This window comes from Camponotus floridanus, unplaced genomic scaffold (genome assembly GCF_003227725.1).
Source record: "Camponotus floridanus strain SB8 unplaced genomic scaffold, Cflo_v7.5 scaffold68, whole genome shotgun sequence".
Lineage (NCBI taxonomy): Eukaryota > Metazoa > Arthropoda > Insecta > Hymenoptera > Formicidae > Camponotus > Camponotus floridanus.
Window position 1 is genome coordinate 415,706 of NW_020229836.1, and position 18,839 is coordinate 434,544.

General features: G+C 35.2%; 2 protein-coding genes across 3 annotated transcripts in view; one reads left to right on the forward strand and one right to left on the reverse strand.

Annotated features, from left to right (window-relative positions):
* LOC105258547 (homeodomain-interacting protein kinase 2) overlaps window positions 1-18,839 on the forward strand; it is a 120,056-nt gene that overhangs the window by 52,598 nt on the left and 48,619 nt on the right. The window contains exon 2 of the mRNA XM_025413541.1: window positions 13,035-13,153. The gene's annotated coding sequence lies outside the window, so the exon portion shown is untranslated. The remainder of the gene's footprint in view (window positions 1-13,034; window positions 13,154-18,839) is intronic.
* Window positions 4,591-9,311, reverse strand: LOC105258548. 2 transcript variants are annotated; one of them, XM_011269865.3, is made up of 2 exons: window positions 8,724-9,311; window positions 4,591-4,869 (listed from the first exon to the last, which is right to left on the reverse strand). In XM_011269865.3, exons 1-2 carry the CDS (start codon window positions 9,010-9,012, stop codon window positions 4,733-4,735), a joined length of 426 nt encoding a protein of 141 aa, XP_011268167.2. In that variant the 5' UTR covers window positions 9,013-9,311; the 3' UTR covers window positions 4,591-4,732. The 2 variants fall into 2 exon arrangements, with proteins under 2 accessions (XP_011268167.2, XP_025269333.1); XM_025413548.1 differs by lacking the exon at window positions 4,591-4,869 and adding an exon at window positions 6,472-6,984.

The window sequence follows — 18,839 nt, forward strand, 5'->3', positions numbered from 1 at the left end:
TGTGACCCCTCTACATAAGCAAAACTGTTGACAAGTCAGAAATAAATTTTTATGTATTTGGCGTCGCGACGCTTTCATGTCGCTTGATACTAACTGAAATTTTTTCAGGAGAAATATATCATAAGGAATATATTTTTACACCTTATAGCAGTTTTTTTACTTCTTATCATATTGATTTTAATTCCGTTTCTCACTTCTGTTATTTATTTCTATGTAATTTAAAAAAAAACAGAAATTTGAGAAAAGAAGCTTGAAAAAAATGAACAGTTTTCTTTTCATATTCATGAAACATTTTTGCAGTTAAAATTTCTATAATTTATCGTCGATTTAAAACAAAATCATAAGTTTTAATCACAAGTGTGATATAAGCATATAATCAATATCCAAACATTTGCTTAATCAAAGTATCGCAAATCGTTAGATATAAATAAATCATGAATCAATGTGTGGAATGCGGACGACAAGAAGGAACGTTTCTTCTTCAAACAGTCGAGTGTCTTATGTGATTATTTCATTGAGCCAGGTTTCGAATGGCATGCAAGTGCCACTGACAGATTTATAATATCTTTACCGTGCTTAACTGTCAATGGGATTATTGTCAGTTTAAAGATGAGCAAAATGTAATAACAATAAAAAAACGATTGCAATTGCATTGTATGGTTTATTTTAGCAATGCTCTATCTATGAAATGAAAAAAAATGATTAACGGTAATAATCGAATAATTATTATATAGATATAAAAATTATTTTCCATTGGCATAGAGGGGATTATTATTATTTATTAGAGAAGTCTTGAGAGATATTATTTATTGAGAGCTCTATGTAATCGATTTTTAATTAAAATTTATTTTTAATAAATAATCGACATAATTTCTTTTCTGTAAAAGCAATTGAGAAGCAATTCCAAAGAAATTATTTTCATGGAAAGTGTTTGAAGAATTGTACTCTTTTAAATTTTGTATTTTTATACAAGACAAATTTAAAAATTATTAATTTTTTCTTTTTATATTATGAAACTTTTATTTTATGATATTAATAAGCATAAATACGATATTAAAATTTAAATGCTATATAAAATGCAAAAAGAAATAGGCATATGACGAGCCAGACTAAACGGACATTCGAACCAGTTTTCGCGAAAACTGAAAAGGGGTCGAAAAAGCGAGCTCTCGATATGAATGTCCTTTAATTAAAACGGCCGGCTGGAACCTTTTCTGGCTGCGCGTGTTTACAGGGTATTAGTTAATATACGGAGGACACGCGGGAGGGGGCCGCGGATGGGGCGCGTGCTACCGTTAAAAAGTGAAATGCTACTGGGCGAGTTCGTTTCGGCCATTGTGGACATCATTTGGTGGTCTTCGATCGCGGACATTCACCCTTCTCATTTAGGACCGCTCCGATTCACCGGAAAGATCGTAATTTATCGCCGCTGCCGACACGCGCTTTCTTGCCACCCGTTTGTCTGGGCGCGAATGTCAGTTAAAGTTTTTCACGGGAAAGAGAACGAACCGTTGAAGTTTTCGGCATGGTCGAGTGCGGTAGGTACAATTTGCGAAAGCTTTAAAAAAAGCAATATACGAGAATCATTACTGACAATTTATCATACTATTATATATTGTAATACGACATTTTCAAGATGGATGAGATTGAGTGCAATCCTTGCGTTTTTTTTCTAGGTCTTTTTATTATAAATTGAATCAGAAAATATACGAGTGATTTTTGTCATTAGCAATTCTCCTAGCATGTCTCTTCAAAATCTTAGAAAAATATTACAGAAGAAAAGACCTTCGTGTGTATGTGCAAAATTTATTTTATTGTTCGAGTAAAAATCTTTGCTTGCTTCCTTGGTGTTAGATACGCTGAAATATTTCGATTAAAAGTACAAATAAAAAAAAATGATCGATTGAATTTTATATGTTAAAAGAAGTGTTTGATAGATCGTTTGACTGTCGATTGCAAGCGATTTGTCAAAATTGATTCATTCGGAACATTGTTGCAATCAGGTGCTGTTCCAATGTAAACTGGTTCTACAGCTAATTCAATCAATTAAGTCTATAGTGGGGCACATTACACGTGTATCGTGATAGATGTCCATTAACGTACATTCAGTGCACCTGGAGATGTTCTGCTATCGGTTGAATAGAGGGATGTTCTGCTATCGGTTGAATAGAAAGAAATTTAGACTTTTAAAGGGTAAAACATTTTCTATAAACAATTTATCACAAAATTTGAATAAAATATTTTATCTATATAATTTTGAAGTTATATTTATATATTTATTTAACCATAATGTTGTTTGATAATAGATATAGGTATAGAATAGCTAAATTGTTAGCTGAAAAAGTCATTACTCAAAACTTCTTGAAAAATATATATAAATGTACAAAATATAATTTCAATGATTTGCCGTTAATCGCTCGCCGAATGCTAATCGAATATCCGTTGTAATATGTAACGTTCGAAAATCCATTTACGCAACAATGTTTTATCGATATTCGATTTAACGCAAGTATAATTCCGCGTTCTAAAGAAAGAGAGAGAGAGAGAGAGAGAGAGAGGCGTCGTATTAGTTACTATGGAAATAACTAGCTAGGATGACAGCCATTAAAACCATAAACCAGCTGCTTCCCTTCGCATAGTTCCCCTATGGTTGGAAGACCCCTTTGTGCATCACGCATTATAATTAACTATATAGCGACTACGCCAAGTCACCCCCATACATCGTATCGTCGTACAGATAAGTAAACTACATGGGGTACTGTTGAAAACGTTGCTACGTTTTGTTATCGTATAAAGAATGACATATTTTAAAATCATGTTGTTTTGTTGTATACTAAAGAATAGTAAATATTTGAAGATTTGTACTTTTGTATAAATATTTATTATATTTATATTTTGTTTGTATCTCTTTATTATAAATTATTTATTTCATATAACGATATTTTCTTGCAAATTAACTAAATTTTCAATAATTTTTTATTATTTATATCATTCAAATATTTTTGTTATATTTATAATTTTATTGTACAATAATTACATTTGAGACGGATATTGCTTAGATTATGTGCGTATGTAGGAATAGTTATTTTCATGTCACCCTATAGTTCACCCCCATACGCATATCGGGACCACCCCGATAGCACGCGTCCAGGTGGATGTTACAGAATGTTCGTTAGAAAATGCGATCGTGCTGCTCAGCTGTCTAATTTTCAATTTTGACGATTTTGACTCGTTCTCCACGTGCCGATTCCCTTAGAATGTGTCGATGGAACATCGGATAATATCGTTTCGCCTGCTGCTTTTTTATGTAACTTATTATTAATTTAAAAGATATGAGGCAGTAGCATGAGACAAACATTACAGCAGCAATATCTGATGCAAAATAACTTTTTTTTAATCGATTAGATTTCTACTTATCGAATTAGTTTTATAGTACTAACTGAATTAATGAGGAGAAGATGTATTTGCAAAATGCCATAATCATGCAAAAAATTGTAATCTTTACATTTCAATACATCGAGTAAATAGTAAAATAGAAAAAGTGCAAAATAGATTACATAATAGGATTACATAATTTTTAATTAGCGAGAGATATATTTATCACAATTATCAATTTTATTTTTTAAAATTATAGCACGTATGTCTTGGTACAATATAACATTTTTCTAATATATGATATTTTTTTAACATATACACGTATATCGTAAGGATAAGAAAAAAAAATGAGAACAATAGATAGGAATGAAAGCACGATAGTTTATTATTCGCTTAAATGACTAGGTGACTAGAAGAGTGTCCTAATTCTAAAATGAAATATACATAGGACTTTCTCTTGTCTCTCGCGACAAAAATGTGACGAGAGTGCGAAGAGATGCAAGTTGATGTTTATAATCAATTAGTCTTTGGAGGCGCTGCATTGTTGCTTCCTCGAGGAAGCAACCGTTTGAAGCTTTCGATGGACTTTCGTCGTCGCAAAAAATCTTTAATGTATGGAGTTTGTTAAAAACTTTCTCGATAAACCATGAGTCTGAATTATCGCGAGAGACACTTTCGATCGGCTCGCTAAAGACAATGCTCCATTAATCGTAAAAATTATAATTGAAAATATAGCGATTCTTATATGACAATGAGTCCATCCACAAAAACCTCCAATAAATCATTTGAATTATTTACAAAAAATGATTAATACGTCCGTCACAATTAACCCTACAGAAAATTAATAATTGATCAAAGATAATAATGTTTGAAGGACGCGAAAGAAAATAAATATACAAAATTCAGTAGCATAAGTAATGTCTGTTCTGCTAAAACGATTATTAAAATGCCATGCACACATGCAGTTTACGCTTATATTTAATTGCTCTGATCATTCCATGTAATATGATATATATTTAAAATTTTTTTTCTCTCTCTCTATAATCTTAAAAAAATAAAATTCTCTAATAATATTTTATATATCTTTTAATTCTCTAATAATATTTTATGAAATTCTCTAATAATATTTTATATATCTTTTAATAATCTTTTAATAATAATTTAATAATAATTTAATAATAATTTTTTAACATTTTTTTAAGAGAAAGAAGGCTAATTATTTCGAGCGATTTTTTTCGTTGTTCAAGGACAGTTAACATGGCGATTTTTTCGCTTTCGCAGCAAAATAAGAGAAAACCGCATGTGTGCACGGGGGGTCTAAAGATGTATGATGATCGTTTCCGAGATTCGACATTTTCTACGTGGTCTTCGTTATCGTCGCTGTGGTAGTCGTCTTTGTTGTTTTCGACGACTCCTTTTGTTGCTTCGTCACGTCCATCGAAGTCGTCAGAGGCTTTTTATTCACGTCACATGTTTTTCGAGCTCGCCAGTAATCTGTAACAAAAACATTAAACGGTACTGAGTATAAATAAATAAATATAAACGGTGTGTTATTGAAACGTCCCGTCACGAAAGTCGTAATAATAATAGTATACAATATAAAAACAAAATTCCGTGAGGCGTAATAAAAGCATTCATTCTATTTCGTTCGTACGGCGTGAATAGACGTCTCTCTTTGAGAGAATGCGTGGGGCTTCCCGTAACGAATATATTTTTAAGATTCCGTGGCGTATATGAAGTTTAGTGAATCGATCGGGTCATCTCATTGCGACGTCGCGTAACCTGTATAAGAGCATCTCGTGCGAGGGAGAAGCACGAAATTTCCACAACAAAGGCTACACACGCAGGAATCGTCTTAGGGGCACCCTATTTTCGATCAGGTAACCACCTGAACACCCTACCCTCATTTCTTTTTATCCAATTTTTCTTTCTTTTTCTAACTGACTACTGACAGGTGCGATTTAATGTTAACGGTACCAATTCCGAGAGTAAAATCTCCTTGTTTTTTGACGTCTCGATAAAAACGCGAAGAATATAAGACGTACATATTTTATTACAAAAATCATGAAATAATAAAAGATAATTGAAAAGTGTACCATGCATTTATATCACAGATGAGATTATAATACGAGACGTCATACATTTTTTATAGCCATAATTTTTTTGATTAATTTAGAGAAATTATTTTTTTTTTTAAGAACTGATTTATTAATTGGTCATTCAGTTTGAAGTATTAAGAAATATTAACGTCCGCGAAACGGCATAATAAATCGGATCGCGATTCGATCCGGCAAATCGATGAGAGAAAGGTCGAAGAAAAAAATCCACGCAATAACCATATGTTGAGGACATGATCCTTTCTCTCCGCGGTTCTCTCTTTTTGGCAATGGTTCGCCATATGGCGCGCGAAACCGAGCTCTTCCTCGATGAACGTTCATTTTCTCTCTCTTCTCGGTCTCCTTTTCTTTACGCGTCGCGTTCACGATTTCGCTTGTCAACATCTGTTTCCACGCCTCAATGTGCCGCGAAGTAGATCCTAGGTGCGTCATGGAAGGCTCGACGTTTACCTGTCCATATGTCTCGAAGAGACGAGATTCGAAAATTCTCTTTTGTTCGCGGATCCGAACAGTCCTCCTTCTGACGCATTTTTCACCCGTAGGAAGGATCTTTTTCGAGCTGCTCTCCAACTGCGTCTCCGATTTTGCGGGAGAACCATGTAAACGGAGAGTCTGCTTTAAGCTTTAAGTCGCGATCGAAAGGATCCTTTGTTGATTTCTCGTCGCGAGGAGAGAATGTCAAAGGTTTTCTATTCCACGACGCGGACAGCAATACCGCGATCCGCACCCCTGCGTTTATTTTTCTTCTCGTTAATCGCAGAAGAAAATAGAACGCTTTCTATCGTTTTCTGTTATTCTTGCTATTCAGATAAAATGGGTATAAAAGACGAAAATCCAAAAATCTTTGTTTATTTAGTTTTATATTTATTCTATGGATGTAAAATATTTTATTTTCGATTAAATACAAGAGATGAAACGCATGATGATACGAAAAATAATTTTTTAATAGGTGAATTATTAAGACAAAAACAGAAATTTCGTACCTTATATTTCGTTCCTTTATATCTATTAATTTAATAAATTAATAATTTTCGTCAGTCTGTGAAAATGTCAAATAAAAGTAAAAGGAGCAATTAATGCAATTGTGCAATTAATGTATCCAGTTCTTGTCATACTTGCACCAAAGGCAACTTGTTCCAGCAGGTGGTGCGCGACCTTCGAAAGGCCTCGCGCGACACGGTATCGCGTGTTCGCGGGGTCTGATTTAATCGTGGGAAAAGACGTTCCAGTCGTCATAGGCCTGTAGCAAGGGCTAACAGGTGTCGGTGGAAAAAGAGGTGCTGGTTGCACCGTCCCGCTCCGTTGAATTTTCGAGGGTCGTCGCGTTCCAGCCCAAGGAGTCACCGTGTATGGGATTATCAGTGCAAATAGGCATAGGGTCTCCATCGAAGTTGAGAAAATTAATCTTTTCTCCTCGCGCGCGCTACGATTATCTCGCACACGCGTTTCAACGTATCGACCATTTTTTTAGCCTGCGAACCACTTCGAATGCCTATACATGATTTCAAAATGAATATTAGCGATTATTAATAATTATGTGCTTTTGTGGTGGTGTGAATTTTATTTTTATAAGAGAATAAAAATTTCACATGGAAATTATTATCTCGGATAAAGAATATAAAATACATACGATGCTTTTATCGGTTCGCATGCAAAAACATGCAAGGTTTTTTGCACTTGGTCGAGAAAAACATAATATCCATTGTGCGTTAAAATTCATGCGAATTGAGGAGCAAGCCTAGATGCATCATGCCGGAGGAATCCAAGGAATGCGATCACGGTTTTCTTTTACTCCTTGGAAATCGGGGCCCTTCGATGACTCACGAACCCTTACAGGTACTTTACGTCAGTCGCCTTAAACGCATGACTCAGTCGTGATTCACTCTCGATGTTTCGTCCCTAACTGCATTATTACATCGCGTAGCGATCATAGAATACCGATCAGTGACTCAAGTTTCTCACGCGATTACGTACCACACGTGTTTACTTATCTTTTCTGATAACACGAACGTTTTTTTTTGTAGATATTCGAAAGATGGATATAGAAGAGATGTTTCCCTGAATTTTCCGGGAATTGTGAAACAAATCAAGATGTCTTCGAGAAAAAATATATATTCATGGAAGATAGCAAAAATATATACATTATTTATTTACATTTTCTAAATAATAAAAAAAAATACTTTTAAGAATTTTTTTTCTTTCTGTTTCTGTAATTTACGATTAGAGCATGTTATGACTATATTATGTAACTGAGCCTATGTAAATAACGGATTATATTTACGACACGAATTCAAATTAATCAAAGAACTTGAGATATAAAAACATTTATAAGAAACTATTTATCTCGTAAAAAGTTTCTAGAAAAAAAAAAGATAAGTTTCTAAAAACCATAATACAAATTTTTAATTTAAAAAATGTCTAGTTTGGGCTACCTAGATTATCCCTGGGTCTCGTTTATGACGCGTGCTCTTAGCGTAAGAAACGAATAGCCTAACAAGATGAAAGGTTCTCCGAAAGAACGCGTAAGACGGTAGCCGGGAGTACTCAGGCGAGGGATACAGCTATAGAAGTTGGAGGAGGAGAAAAGGCGGAAGATGCGACGAACTTAGAATAAGAAAACAGGTCGAAGCCACGCGACCAGGCCGCGCCTGCGCGTCCGACTTCCCTTTCTTCGATACGGCTTTCCCGCCAAAAAGTCGCGACTCTATGACGCCACTTTGCACTCTCATTACAACGTCATCCAATGAGCTAAGTGATAGATTATTGTATCATTGTATCGTTGATAATTCTAGAGGAGGTTAATCTTAACCCAAGATTTAGCTTTTTTTTTAACGTATTACATGACGTAAGTCTTTAATAAATCTTTATTAAAAAATTACTATGATACTAGAATCACGAAGACAATTCGGTTGGATAATTCATCCATCTCAAGGACCATTATAATGGCATGCCATATATTGAGTTATGTGTAAGAGATATTTTTAGCCCGGTCACGCGCATTAAATTCAACAACATGGTACTAATCAAAAAAATCGCGAAAAAAACCCATCTTCTTCCGCGCCTGATGCATGCATTCGCGATCAATTTTTACGTATTGTCCGTTCACGGGGACATAATTATTATCGAAATACGCTTTGTAACTCGTGCATACATACGCGAGCATTCGCCTAATTTCCGTCAAGTTAACCGATAAAATTCGCGTGGATATTTTGCGAGAGAAATGTTGCTCACCGTGAATGCTGGTCTGCCTTGAATACGGATTACTTCGCTTTTTGTTAGTCGACGGCTCGCTCTTCTCGTTGTTCCGTCTCTGATAATTATTTTCCTTGTCCTCCGAACAGGGATCCACTCCCCATCTTTTGGCGAACTTGCTCCTCTCCGCGTCTAACGCTTCCTGGAACATCTCCATGGTTTCCCGCGGGTCCGGCTTACCGAAGAGGCAGCGTGGTACTCGCGAGGCCATGGTCGTGTTGGGTAACACCGTATAATAGATTTCGCAACAGATCGAAGCTGCCAGCATCTCGGGTCCCTCTTGTGTATTCCACCGGATACGTAGTCGAGCTGAGCGGATTCTCAACAATTTGCGTCTTTCGATTCGAGATACTTCCGCAACACTTTGCAACAGATACGATATTATGGAACGTCGATTGTCCTCGTTTCTTCCGTTCAACGTCTTGTGGAAGAACAGAGGAATGTTGGATGACGTAAATTGCGTCGCGCCGTTCAACTTTTCTGTGAAGTTTCCTCCACTCTTCTTGCGCGAAGTCGGCCAAAAACCAACTGGCCAACCTTGATCTTCACCGTTCGACGGTCAGACTTGTTCTGGTAGGATCGTTCGGGATGATGGAGTCAGTCGGCTCAGCGCCGTTTGAGCGAAGCCACGAGGTCCGGTAGTCCCCACTACCGGGTGTTGAAATTCAAATCTGATTGGTGCGCCGCGCTGGTTGCGCAGTAAAAATGGCGCGAATCTTTTTTAGCGACGTCCTCGTTGCGCTCGCGATGACATCCGTACACTCGTTCTCTCTCCGCTACGTGCGCTCTCCACGTGTACCCTCACCATCGTTCTCAAGCTCGAAACCGTCCAACGGATTATGCTAAGCGATCTCTCGGCCTTGTGGTAGGAAAGAGCGCGCGCGCCATGAAGCGTACCTTTTATCTTTTTTTCTAAGTAGCGCGATGTATAGAACGATCACGATCGCGGTTCGAGCATGCTGCGATGTGATTCAAGATTCTCTCTCTCTCTCTCTCGCTCTCTCAGATCTTCCTTTCTCTCATCTAATTTCTTTCCGGTTACGCTATTGCGTCTGATGAATCTTTCGAAAAAAATTTTTCTTGCGAATTGTTTCATCCTCAGTTTCGCTTCAATTTACTTCTTCAAATCTCTTACATAGATTAAATAATTTATATATATATATTACGTACATTTTTAATCGTCTGTTTACGTACATATTGAAATTTGTTATTTTATTTAAGGATGTTTCGTATCTATTTTCAAAATATTGAGAATTTCATGAAAATTGTACAGAACGTCTTTACATATGTTTAGAATCTTCAGTGCAATTTTTAAATCGATTCACTAAGGCGTTCACAAGTTATAAGGATTTTAATTTGCACCGAATTAACATGTATTCTTATGGGAAACGTATAACCACGTCGATTCAAATGACAAAAACACATGGAAATAATATTTAGAATTTGTTTAAAATTTGCAAAAGTGTAGTTTAAATACAGAGGAAATATTTGGTCAAATAATATTATACAAGTACTAACTGGTTAAAAAGATATTAAATGTAATTCAATGAAATTAGCCATGTATCTGACACAAGGTGAAATTCTCTGCCAAAAGTTAATCATTTTGATTAACAAAATTCGGAATATTTCAGTAAAAACGCAATAAATATTAAAAAATACATTTCTGCAATGTTAGCTAAAATCAAATTATAATATTCCACGAAATTTCTCATACTCAAAATACATCAAAAGAGGATATATTCGTCAATATTGATTTTTAGCTACTTTTTGCTAGGATTGTACATACAAAGCATCCTTAATGTTTTTTTTATCAGATTGAAATTTGTTATTTTATTTAATGTTTTTTTTTATCAGATTGAAATTTGTTATTTTATTTAATGTTTTTTTAATCAGATTTTATTTAATTTTTTTTAAATATCAGACATTAGACACAACTTGAGATTATATGTGAAGCTAATGTAAAAAGTTTATCATCTTTCTACTAAGATTTAATGAAATTTTTTTAAATTGAATTATATTTTTTAAAAAGCTTTGTACAAGAGGAATAGAAGTGATTTAGAGATCGCGTAAGCGTGCGCACCAATGAGACTGTAGGACAATTCACCCAATTGTTGTTGGCACGATTCTGCCTCGAGCATTTTTGCGGGAAGTCGGGTGTTCTGTAGCAAGAAGAAAAAACGGTCGTCCGAGCAGGTGGAGCAGCCGGAGAACGAGAGGGAGAGAGCAGAGTGGAAGCAAGTCCCAGCCAGAAAATCGCTCTTCGAGACGCCGCAATCGTTTTCTCGAGCACATAGAACTTTCGGATAAAACGTGACTTACGAACAAGCCAGTGTAACGATCACAATCGTGCGGTTTTCATATTACTAGACTCGCATATCAAGAAGGCATTATACGTCTGATTTTAGTATCTTTTTATAAAATCAAGATTTCCTTGCTTTTTATTAAATTTTTTTTTGTTGAATCGCCTTTGAATTTAATATCTTAGTCATAATTTTTATATTTTTTATTGCGTTTTTTTATATCTTCTTCGCCAACACCAGATATTATGTAACAGGTCAAGGTGATTCAACGTAATAGAACTGCCCATTCTATACAGAACATTCAAAATGTAACAATCAGAAAGACCAAGGCAAGGTCTCACCTTTGACTTTCACACGTAAATTTTATCTCCTCGAAATCTCTTTTCATAAAAAATCGATGAGATTACGATTTTATTCAATTTCTTGAAAAAAACAAAACCGGTCGGTGTCATAAATGCAATTGGTCAACCATGAATTTGCATTTCCTCTCGACGAGATTTGTTTCTCTTGCACTTTTCAAAGATACTGAAAAAATTTTCAAAAGAGATTATCGCTGAAATTATTTTATACTCGAGATAAAATTTTTTTTTATTTCGAAAATGCGTAGAATAAACGTACAAATATAGTACGAAATTTTGCATAATTGATGTACGTTCTTGTATGCAAGTCCGAGTGGGCGAGGGAAGGGCGATATGCAGATGAATCCTCGAGGGGTAGGAGGGACATAAACGCGCCACTGTGCGCACGTACATAAAATAAAGCGTGACGCACGCTGCCGCGAGATTCGAAGACGTGCAATTATAAGCATACCGGATGAATTGTAACGCAACTTGGTCGAGTCACGCTTCGCTATATCACGGCTGGCCGCGTGATGGGGGTAAATTCGACCGTTACAGAAATGCATCGCAGCGCAATGCGTCGGGCGTGGACGCGTGTGCGTGCGTACGCGCATCGCGCGTCCTCTCTCGTACGGCCAGCACGAACAGGTGAACCCCATGAACACCATGACCGACTATAGCCAGCGCCCGTAACAATCATTAGGCCTGTGATTGCTTCTTGAGATTTTTTCAGCGTAATATCCACGCTGGTTCGGTTATTATTGCTGATTATTGCGCGGTTTGCCCCGTAATTGCTTCTCGACATGATATCGAATGCAACTCGCGAGATTGCCGGCGATTATCAGGTTCCATACATGGAACATACTTTGTTAGAAATGCACGCGTGATTCCGTAGAGATTTAGAAAATTAAGCAATTTGTTTTTTAAATCTTTACGCGGATGTTAATATAAATCTCGACGTTATTCCGCAGCCTGTAAATCCCCCCTGTAAATTTCCTTCGCTCTTGTTCCGACACAACCGTTGGATCTCCGAGGAAATGCCGACTTCCTTCTTGTTTAAACACGGGAACATCGATATCCGTGGGGGATTTTGAGTTTCGAGTACCCGCGCTCCCCCATCGGTCTCCCACTTCCGGTCCTGGTCAAGCAGACCGGAACACACGGGGTCCCCGAGTACACCGTGACGTCAGAACATCGTCGAAAATTAGGGAGGAACTTATCTGCAGGGGTTCGACGCCAGGATGTAGTTAATGCCGCGACTTTAACTCGTACTAAAGACGATTACTGACCTGATCATTTTTCACGGTTATGAGCAGTCTAATGAAGGACATGCTCACGAGATACGCGAACCGATTTTTGGAAATGTCATTCTATATTTTACCATTGTAACGTTGATCTCTTAATTTATTTTTCCTTGATACTTTTATGCGATAAATTGATATAAAATATGAAAAATATGAAAAAAGAGAGAGTTAATTATGCTGATATTTTTTTTCAAATTAATTTTATAAATAGCACTTATATTCCCCAAAATTTATAATTACCAATATTTATAAATTGAGAAATATAATTTTTATTTTTAGAATGTATCAGTGTTTGTTTCTGTATTGGACGTATTTTTTAAACTAATATTTGCATGTTTCTGTTTGCAGGCACGACCGCCATGAAAGAAGGCGTCTAGTGAAAAGATGATCAGACAGCTGATACCAAGGAGGAAGAAAGAAAGCGAGAAATATCGAATGGAACGAGTCAAAAAATCGCGAAGAATAAGGTAAGAAAATTTGAAACTCTACCCTTTGGCTATCGACGCGAGCACCTGGGCAGCATATGTGCCAAATATAAAAGAACGAACGCGTCTCTGCGGGCCGATCACTCTCTCTCCCTCTCTTTCTGTTTCCTCGCAAATTTTGTGTCTGCTGGAAGGTCCTGAAAATTTTGCGGAATCATCGATGCGTCCCGCGCGGTTTTTTTGCCAGCATCGAAATTACTGGAAGCATACCGCGTGTCGGTCGATGATCAGCTGTTAGCTGTGATTGTTGCTAACTGCATATTCTCTTGAAATAATGTCAGATAAAGCGTACATTTGTAGTAAAATCTTGCGTTTAAATTCTTATTAGTGTCAGGACTGACATTTTGTGACAGGATGTCCAATTTGGCTTTTTTTAATAATATAATAATATTAAGTTTCTTAAACATATTTATCAGAGAGGGAAAATCTGTTATGATAATTAGAATTATTAAACAAATAATTTAATTAAATTATTTTATTTAATTAAATTATTTGTTTAATAATTCTAATTATCATATTATTAAGTTCAACAAAAAAATTAACATTATTAAATATTATTTAATATTAAACTTAATAGTATAATTTTTTATTAAACTCAACAATATTAAATTATTTATTTAATAATTTTAATTATAATTATAATTATAGATTTTCACTTTAATAAATATGGAGTATATTTTCAAAATTAAAAGACAATTATTATGAAGGAAGGAATTTCTGTGATATTTGGATTTAGCATTATTCTTTTATTAATTAGATTTTTTTATTAATCTCATATCTTGTGACAAGACATTAGACGTTGTACTGACGTGCACCTAGACTCTAGGAAGAAAAATCGTGCAGGAAGGAGCAAGACGAGGGGTAGAAAGTGGACAATAGGGTTCGTGTTTGCAACCACCTGTACTCGCAGGTAGACGAAAGCATGTGTGAGGAAACAAGGCCGTCTTTTCCACGCGCACGTTTATATTAAACGGCGAAAATAAACAGAAGCTGACGCGTCGGTTTCTCGTGGCTGCTTTTGCGTAGAAATTTGTTATATTCAGCTAGTGTTTCATCATCTGCTACCATAAAATGCCCGGTGCGCGCGTTAGAGACGCGATTATCTCTTGATTTCTCTCATAAAATGTTTTAACGAATATATTTTAAATTCCTTGGAATGAAAATTTTTCTTGTCCGAGAACGCGATAGAGTTTAGCATTCCAGACGTCTGTAGAGCGTCATGTTTGTCATAGACGAAGATAAGTGGTGAAGGATGTATACGCAAACAGCTGCCATTGGGTTGCAGATGCTCTAAAAATTCTAAAATTCGAACCACGTCGTAAACAACCATGAAAGTTTACGACTGTGTCTGCACGAAAAGCTACCGTCTTTTGCGTGCAAAAAATCATCATTTCCAAAAGATTTGAAATTTGATTGCTTTAAAAATAATTCTTACATAATTGAATTAGTATATTAATAACACATCAATTAAACATCAATAGCACATCATAACACATTAAAACATTTTAAATTACACAGCAAAAGGATAAATTATAATACTTTCTCTCTTTGTCTCTCTCGTGTATTCGCGTCTTTAAAAAAAATCTGTTTTATCATTTGTTCTGTTACAGTCTATATTATTAATTATTTAGTTATTTAATTATTCAGATTATATTAATAATATTTAATAATTTAATTTAATTTACGAGCTAACGGGATATTATTATTGCTTCAAAAAAATCAATAAAATGAAGTGGCTTTATCTCATATTCCTAGAAGTATAATTAATTTAAATTTAGTTAAATATATGCATTATAAACATAGGTTTCTCCTATCCATTATGCCGATGTATCAATTAATCTAACAACGGCTAACTGATGCATCAACTGATTACCGTATATATTAAAGGTTAAAATGCGGTAATTGATGTTTATTCACAGCGCAAAAATTGTGCGTGCATCGAAGCGAAGGGAAACGTTTAACGCAGGATGTTGCTCTACACTTTGTGTCCTGCGTGTGTGTATTTCAGCTCTTTATTTCTCTCCTTGACGCATGCTGCGCGATGCAAAGACGTGGAAAAATTGTCGGTTAGAAATTAACCACTTTTCTGAACGAGCGAGGATGTGTAGTGACATGAGCGACGAAGCTCAAGGTTGGCATCGCAATTTCAGTCAATTTAGACCTCCTACGATACAAACCATAAGCATTTACATCTCTACGCTCTCTATAATTTGCACGCTTCTTATGGATATCGAATTAATAATTGACATTTTTTTTCTTTGACAGGATGTGAACATTCTTTGGTAGTTTCGTATTCGAAATGTCTGAACAAAGATTGCTTACATCTCGTTTCCCTAATTATTGGAGGGACTATTTTACGAACTATTGTTAAAAGTAAATCGAAAATTCAGTGTCTTAAATATGTATGTATTATTCATGGTGAAAAGAAATTTGATTGTGATAATACATTTCTGCAACACAAGTAAATGTAATAATATTTCACTATTTATTAAGAATTATATTTATTATTATATATATTAATATTTATTATTAATTTTTATGCAACAAATAATAGTTGGAGAGAGAAAATCATAATAAATCTTAATAAATAGTGGCATATATTTTGGAAAAGAGATGCTGGTGATCAAATAATACGAATACTCTGGTGCTTTTTTTTTATGTCGTCCTTGTATTGTATAATGAATGTGAATGATAATTGCGCGGTTTTTACGAATCCCGAGCTCAAACAGATATTAGGGGTGCTTCGGGAAGTTAGATTCGTGCGGTAGGGAAGAGAAAGGAGAAAAAACGTACTAACAAGACTTGAACAATGCGGGAGGAAGGCGTGACGACGAGCTTTACGAATCTCCGCCGATCCAGCTGCTCGTACCTACATTTACCGTCGACCTTTCGAAGCCTCCACCTCCGCGCGATTTTTCGTTCAGATAGTCTGAATGCCAGCAGATCTCCCGCTGCCCCCGTTGGAGAGGGTGGAACAGCTGTTTCGCTCAATAAGAGGAGATCCTGAATCGTGAATATTTAAAGATCCTAGTATCCTACGTTCTACATGCTTTCAATGAACTTTTTAACAGTAGTCACTGGAGACAATGAAATACGATGGGATTAGATTATCTTATAAATTCGTATTCAAATTAACTTTTATCAATTAAAAATTTGTCCTTAATTATTTAGCAATATATTTAGCATTTATACTAAATACTTTTGATAGGATTTGTCCTATGCAAAAATTTTAATTATTTTCATAAAGTGTTGGCTAGTAAGTTTTAAAAAGTAAGTAAAATTCATGGGTGAAAAAAGGAAAAATCCCACCCACGCTGCTCAGTTATGCTGACCAGATAGAATAGCTAGATAACTGAAAGTAATTGAATTGTAAAATAGAAGTGGGATGTTTCGTAGTTTCTTTGCACATATCGAGTCACAATTTTTGAAACGTCATAATTTTTGAAAACTAAAATTCTTGCCTCAAAAATAAGAGAATTACTTAAAAAAAAATATTTAAAATTTTTAAACGAAAACAACAATTTAATTTTAAAATATTAATTTGCGATTCTAATTCTTTACATTTTTTTACGTTTTAATTATTTATTTACACGTGAAGAAAAAGCAATGAATTCTCGAAAAGCTGTAAGGTTTATATTCAAAGGTTAACGCTCCAATATGTACCAGATGTCGGGAATAATTAAATTGCTGTCACGAAAGATCCCCGTTTCTCTCATCATTTTAGCGTAACCAAGTTCTCATATTTCTACGGTCGAAACAGGAACAGGAAGAACACGTCCCTTTGAGTGAGAAAAAAAACTATGGTTCAAGGAGGAACCATCTTGTCGTGTGGGCACAAAGTAATTCGATCTTTAGGATAGTTTTACGGCCTCTATCGATATTAATTGTAAAAAAGTTATCTTGATACTTTAAATTAAAAGATGTGCAAATAAGAAAGATATATAATCAAAATATAAAATTTAAAAACGAAAAAAGAATTATTGGCGCAATATTTGTAATGAGTACATATATTTCTTATACATCAAGAAGCAGATGAACAAAGTTATGCCAATGATTAATTTTAATAATATTTCCAAAAAAACTATCAAAATTTTTATGCTCGAAGTTGTGAAATATTTTAAATCATTTAACATATCGTTTAACGATCATTTAACAGATCGTATATACATATTTCTTGACTGCGGAAACAAGACGAAAAAACAAACCTTGCACGAATTTTTTCCGCCGCGTTGAACCGCGCGTCCGCTCGCTGCGGCCCGCGATTACAACGTGTGTGCATTTTAACGATAGGTCTGAGACGGAAAAAAGTCGGAATAACCGTTGTCACAGATAAGTCTCACAGACTCCTGGGAACGCGATTCCCGCCAATTTCTCGACGGGTGCTCGAGGCGGTGTAACGGCCGTTGGTCCGAGATGCCTCGAAAGTGGCAGGTGCAACTCGGGCCTAACTTCATTAAACACAATCCCATCTGCGCCCTCATACTTCCAAGACGTCTCGTGGCCGCCGTAACTTTTCGAGGACGATAGAGAGAGATGAGAAGACAGGAGCCTTAGCAACTCCGCTTGGCATATATATGTATTTTCTCCTTTTTTCTTTGCTCGCAAGACAAGCAGATTGACTGGTCCAATGGGAGCTGCTTAAAACTATACACTTCGCGTGACAATAATTGAGATACTGTGACAGGTGTTTGCTCTCGATGCAACAAGGAAAAAAATGATTTTAAGAAACAAGGAAACGCATTTTTGTGAATACGATGACGTATTTATAGCTAATTTAAATATAGCGCAATGAAAAATTTTTGGGGCTTTCCGCGTTTATTAAAGAAAACATTTTGTGTGTACTCTTAAAAAGAAATGCTGGACACTTTCTATTTTATTGCAGAATTAAACTTATAATTAAATTTATAAATGTATTCAGATATAATCCTTCTCCTTTTACGTTAAAGGAGAAGGGATTTGTTTATCATTTCCCAGCAGAAATTTTCAGATTTTTTTACTTCAAAAGAAAAGTGATGATGTATTTTTAAGTAAATGTCATGAAATTTTGAAAGAATAAGGAAGAAGTAAAACTATTTAAACGAGCCAGTTAAACAAACAAATTGTTTAGTAAATATCGTCAGGATTTTGAGAGAAAACGAATCGGTTATCTTTGGTTAAATAAATTGTTTTTTGGAAGGAACAGTAAGCCACGTGGCTTGTTCTTCTGGCACGCGCGCCTGGTCTTTTAGGCCCTCGAGATTTATTAGTTTTAGGATGCTCTCTACTTAACTCGAAGGAAAAGGATCGGCCGGAACTTGAAAGTAAATAATACTCATTTAGCATCCGCACTTCTCGGTTAACATTAGTTCGATTTACGGACAATAATGCGTATCATAATGATCAGCCAAGTGCAATTTTATACAAAAATACAATTGTGCAAAACAATGAAAGAAAAGAGAAAGAAAGAGAAATAAGAGAAAGAGAGAGAGAGAGAATATTTACATATGTATAAATATTCATTTCCCTCTCTCTCTCTTTTTCTCTATACATATATATATATATATATATATATATATATATATATATATCTTATAATTTATACTTCCCAATAATAGAATTGTAGTGATTTTGTAAATAGTAAATACATTTGCTATAATTCAAGATTCCACGCATGCTTAAAATTACATTA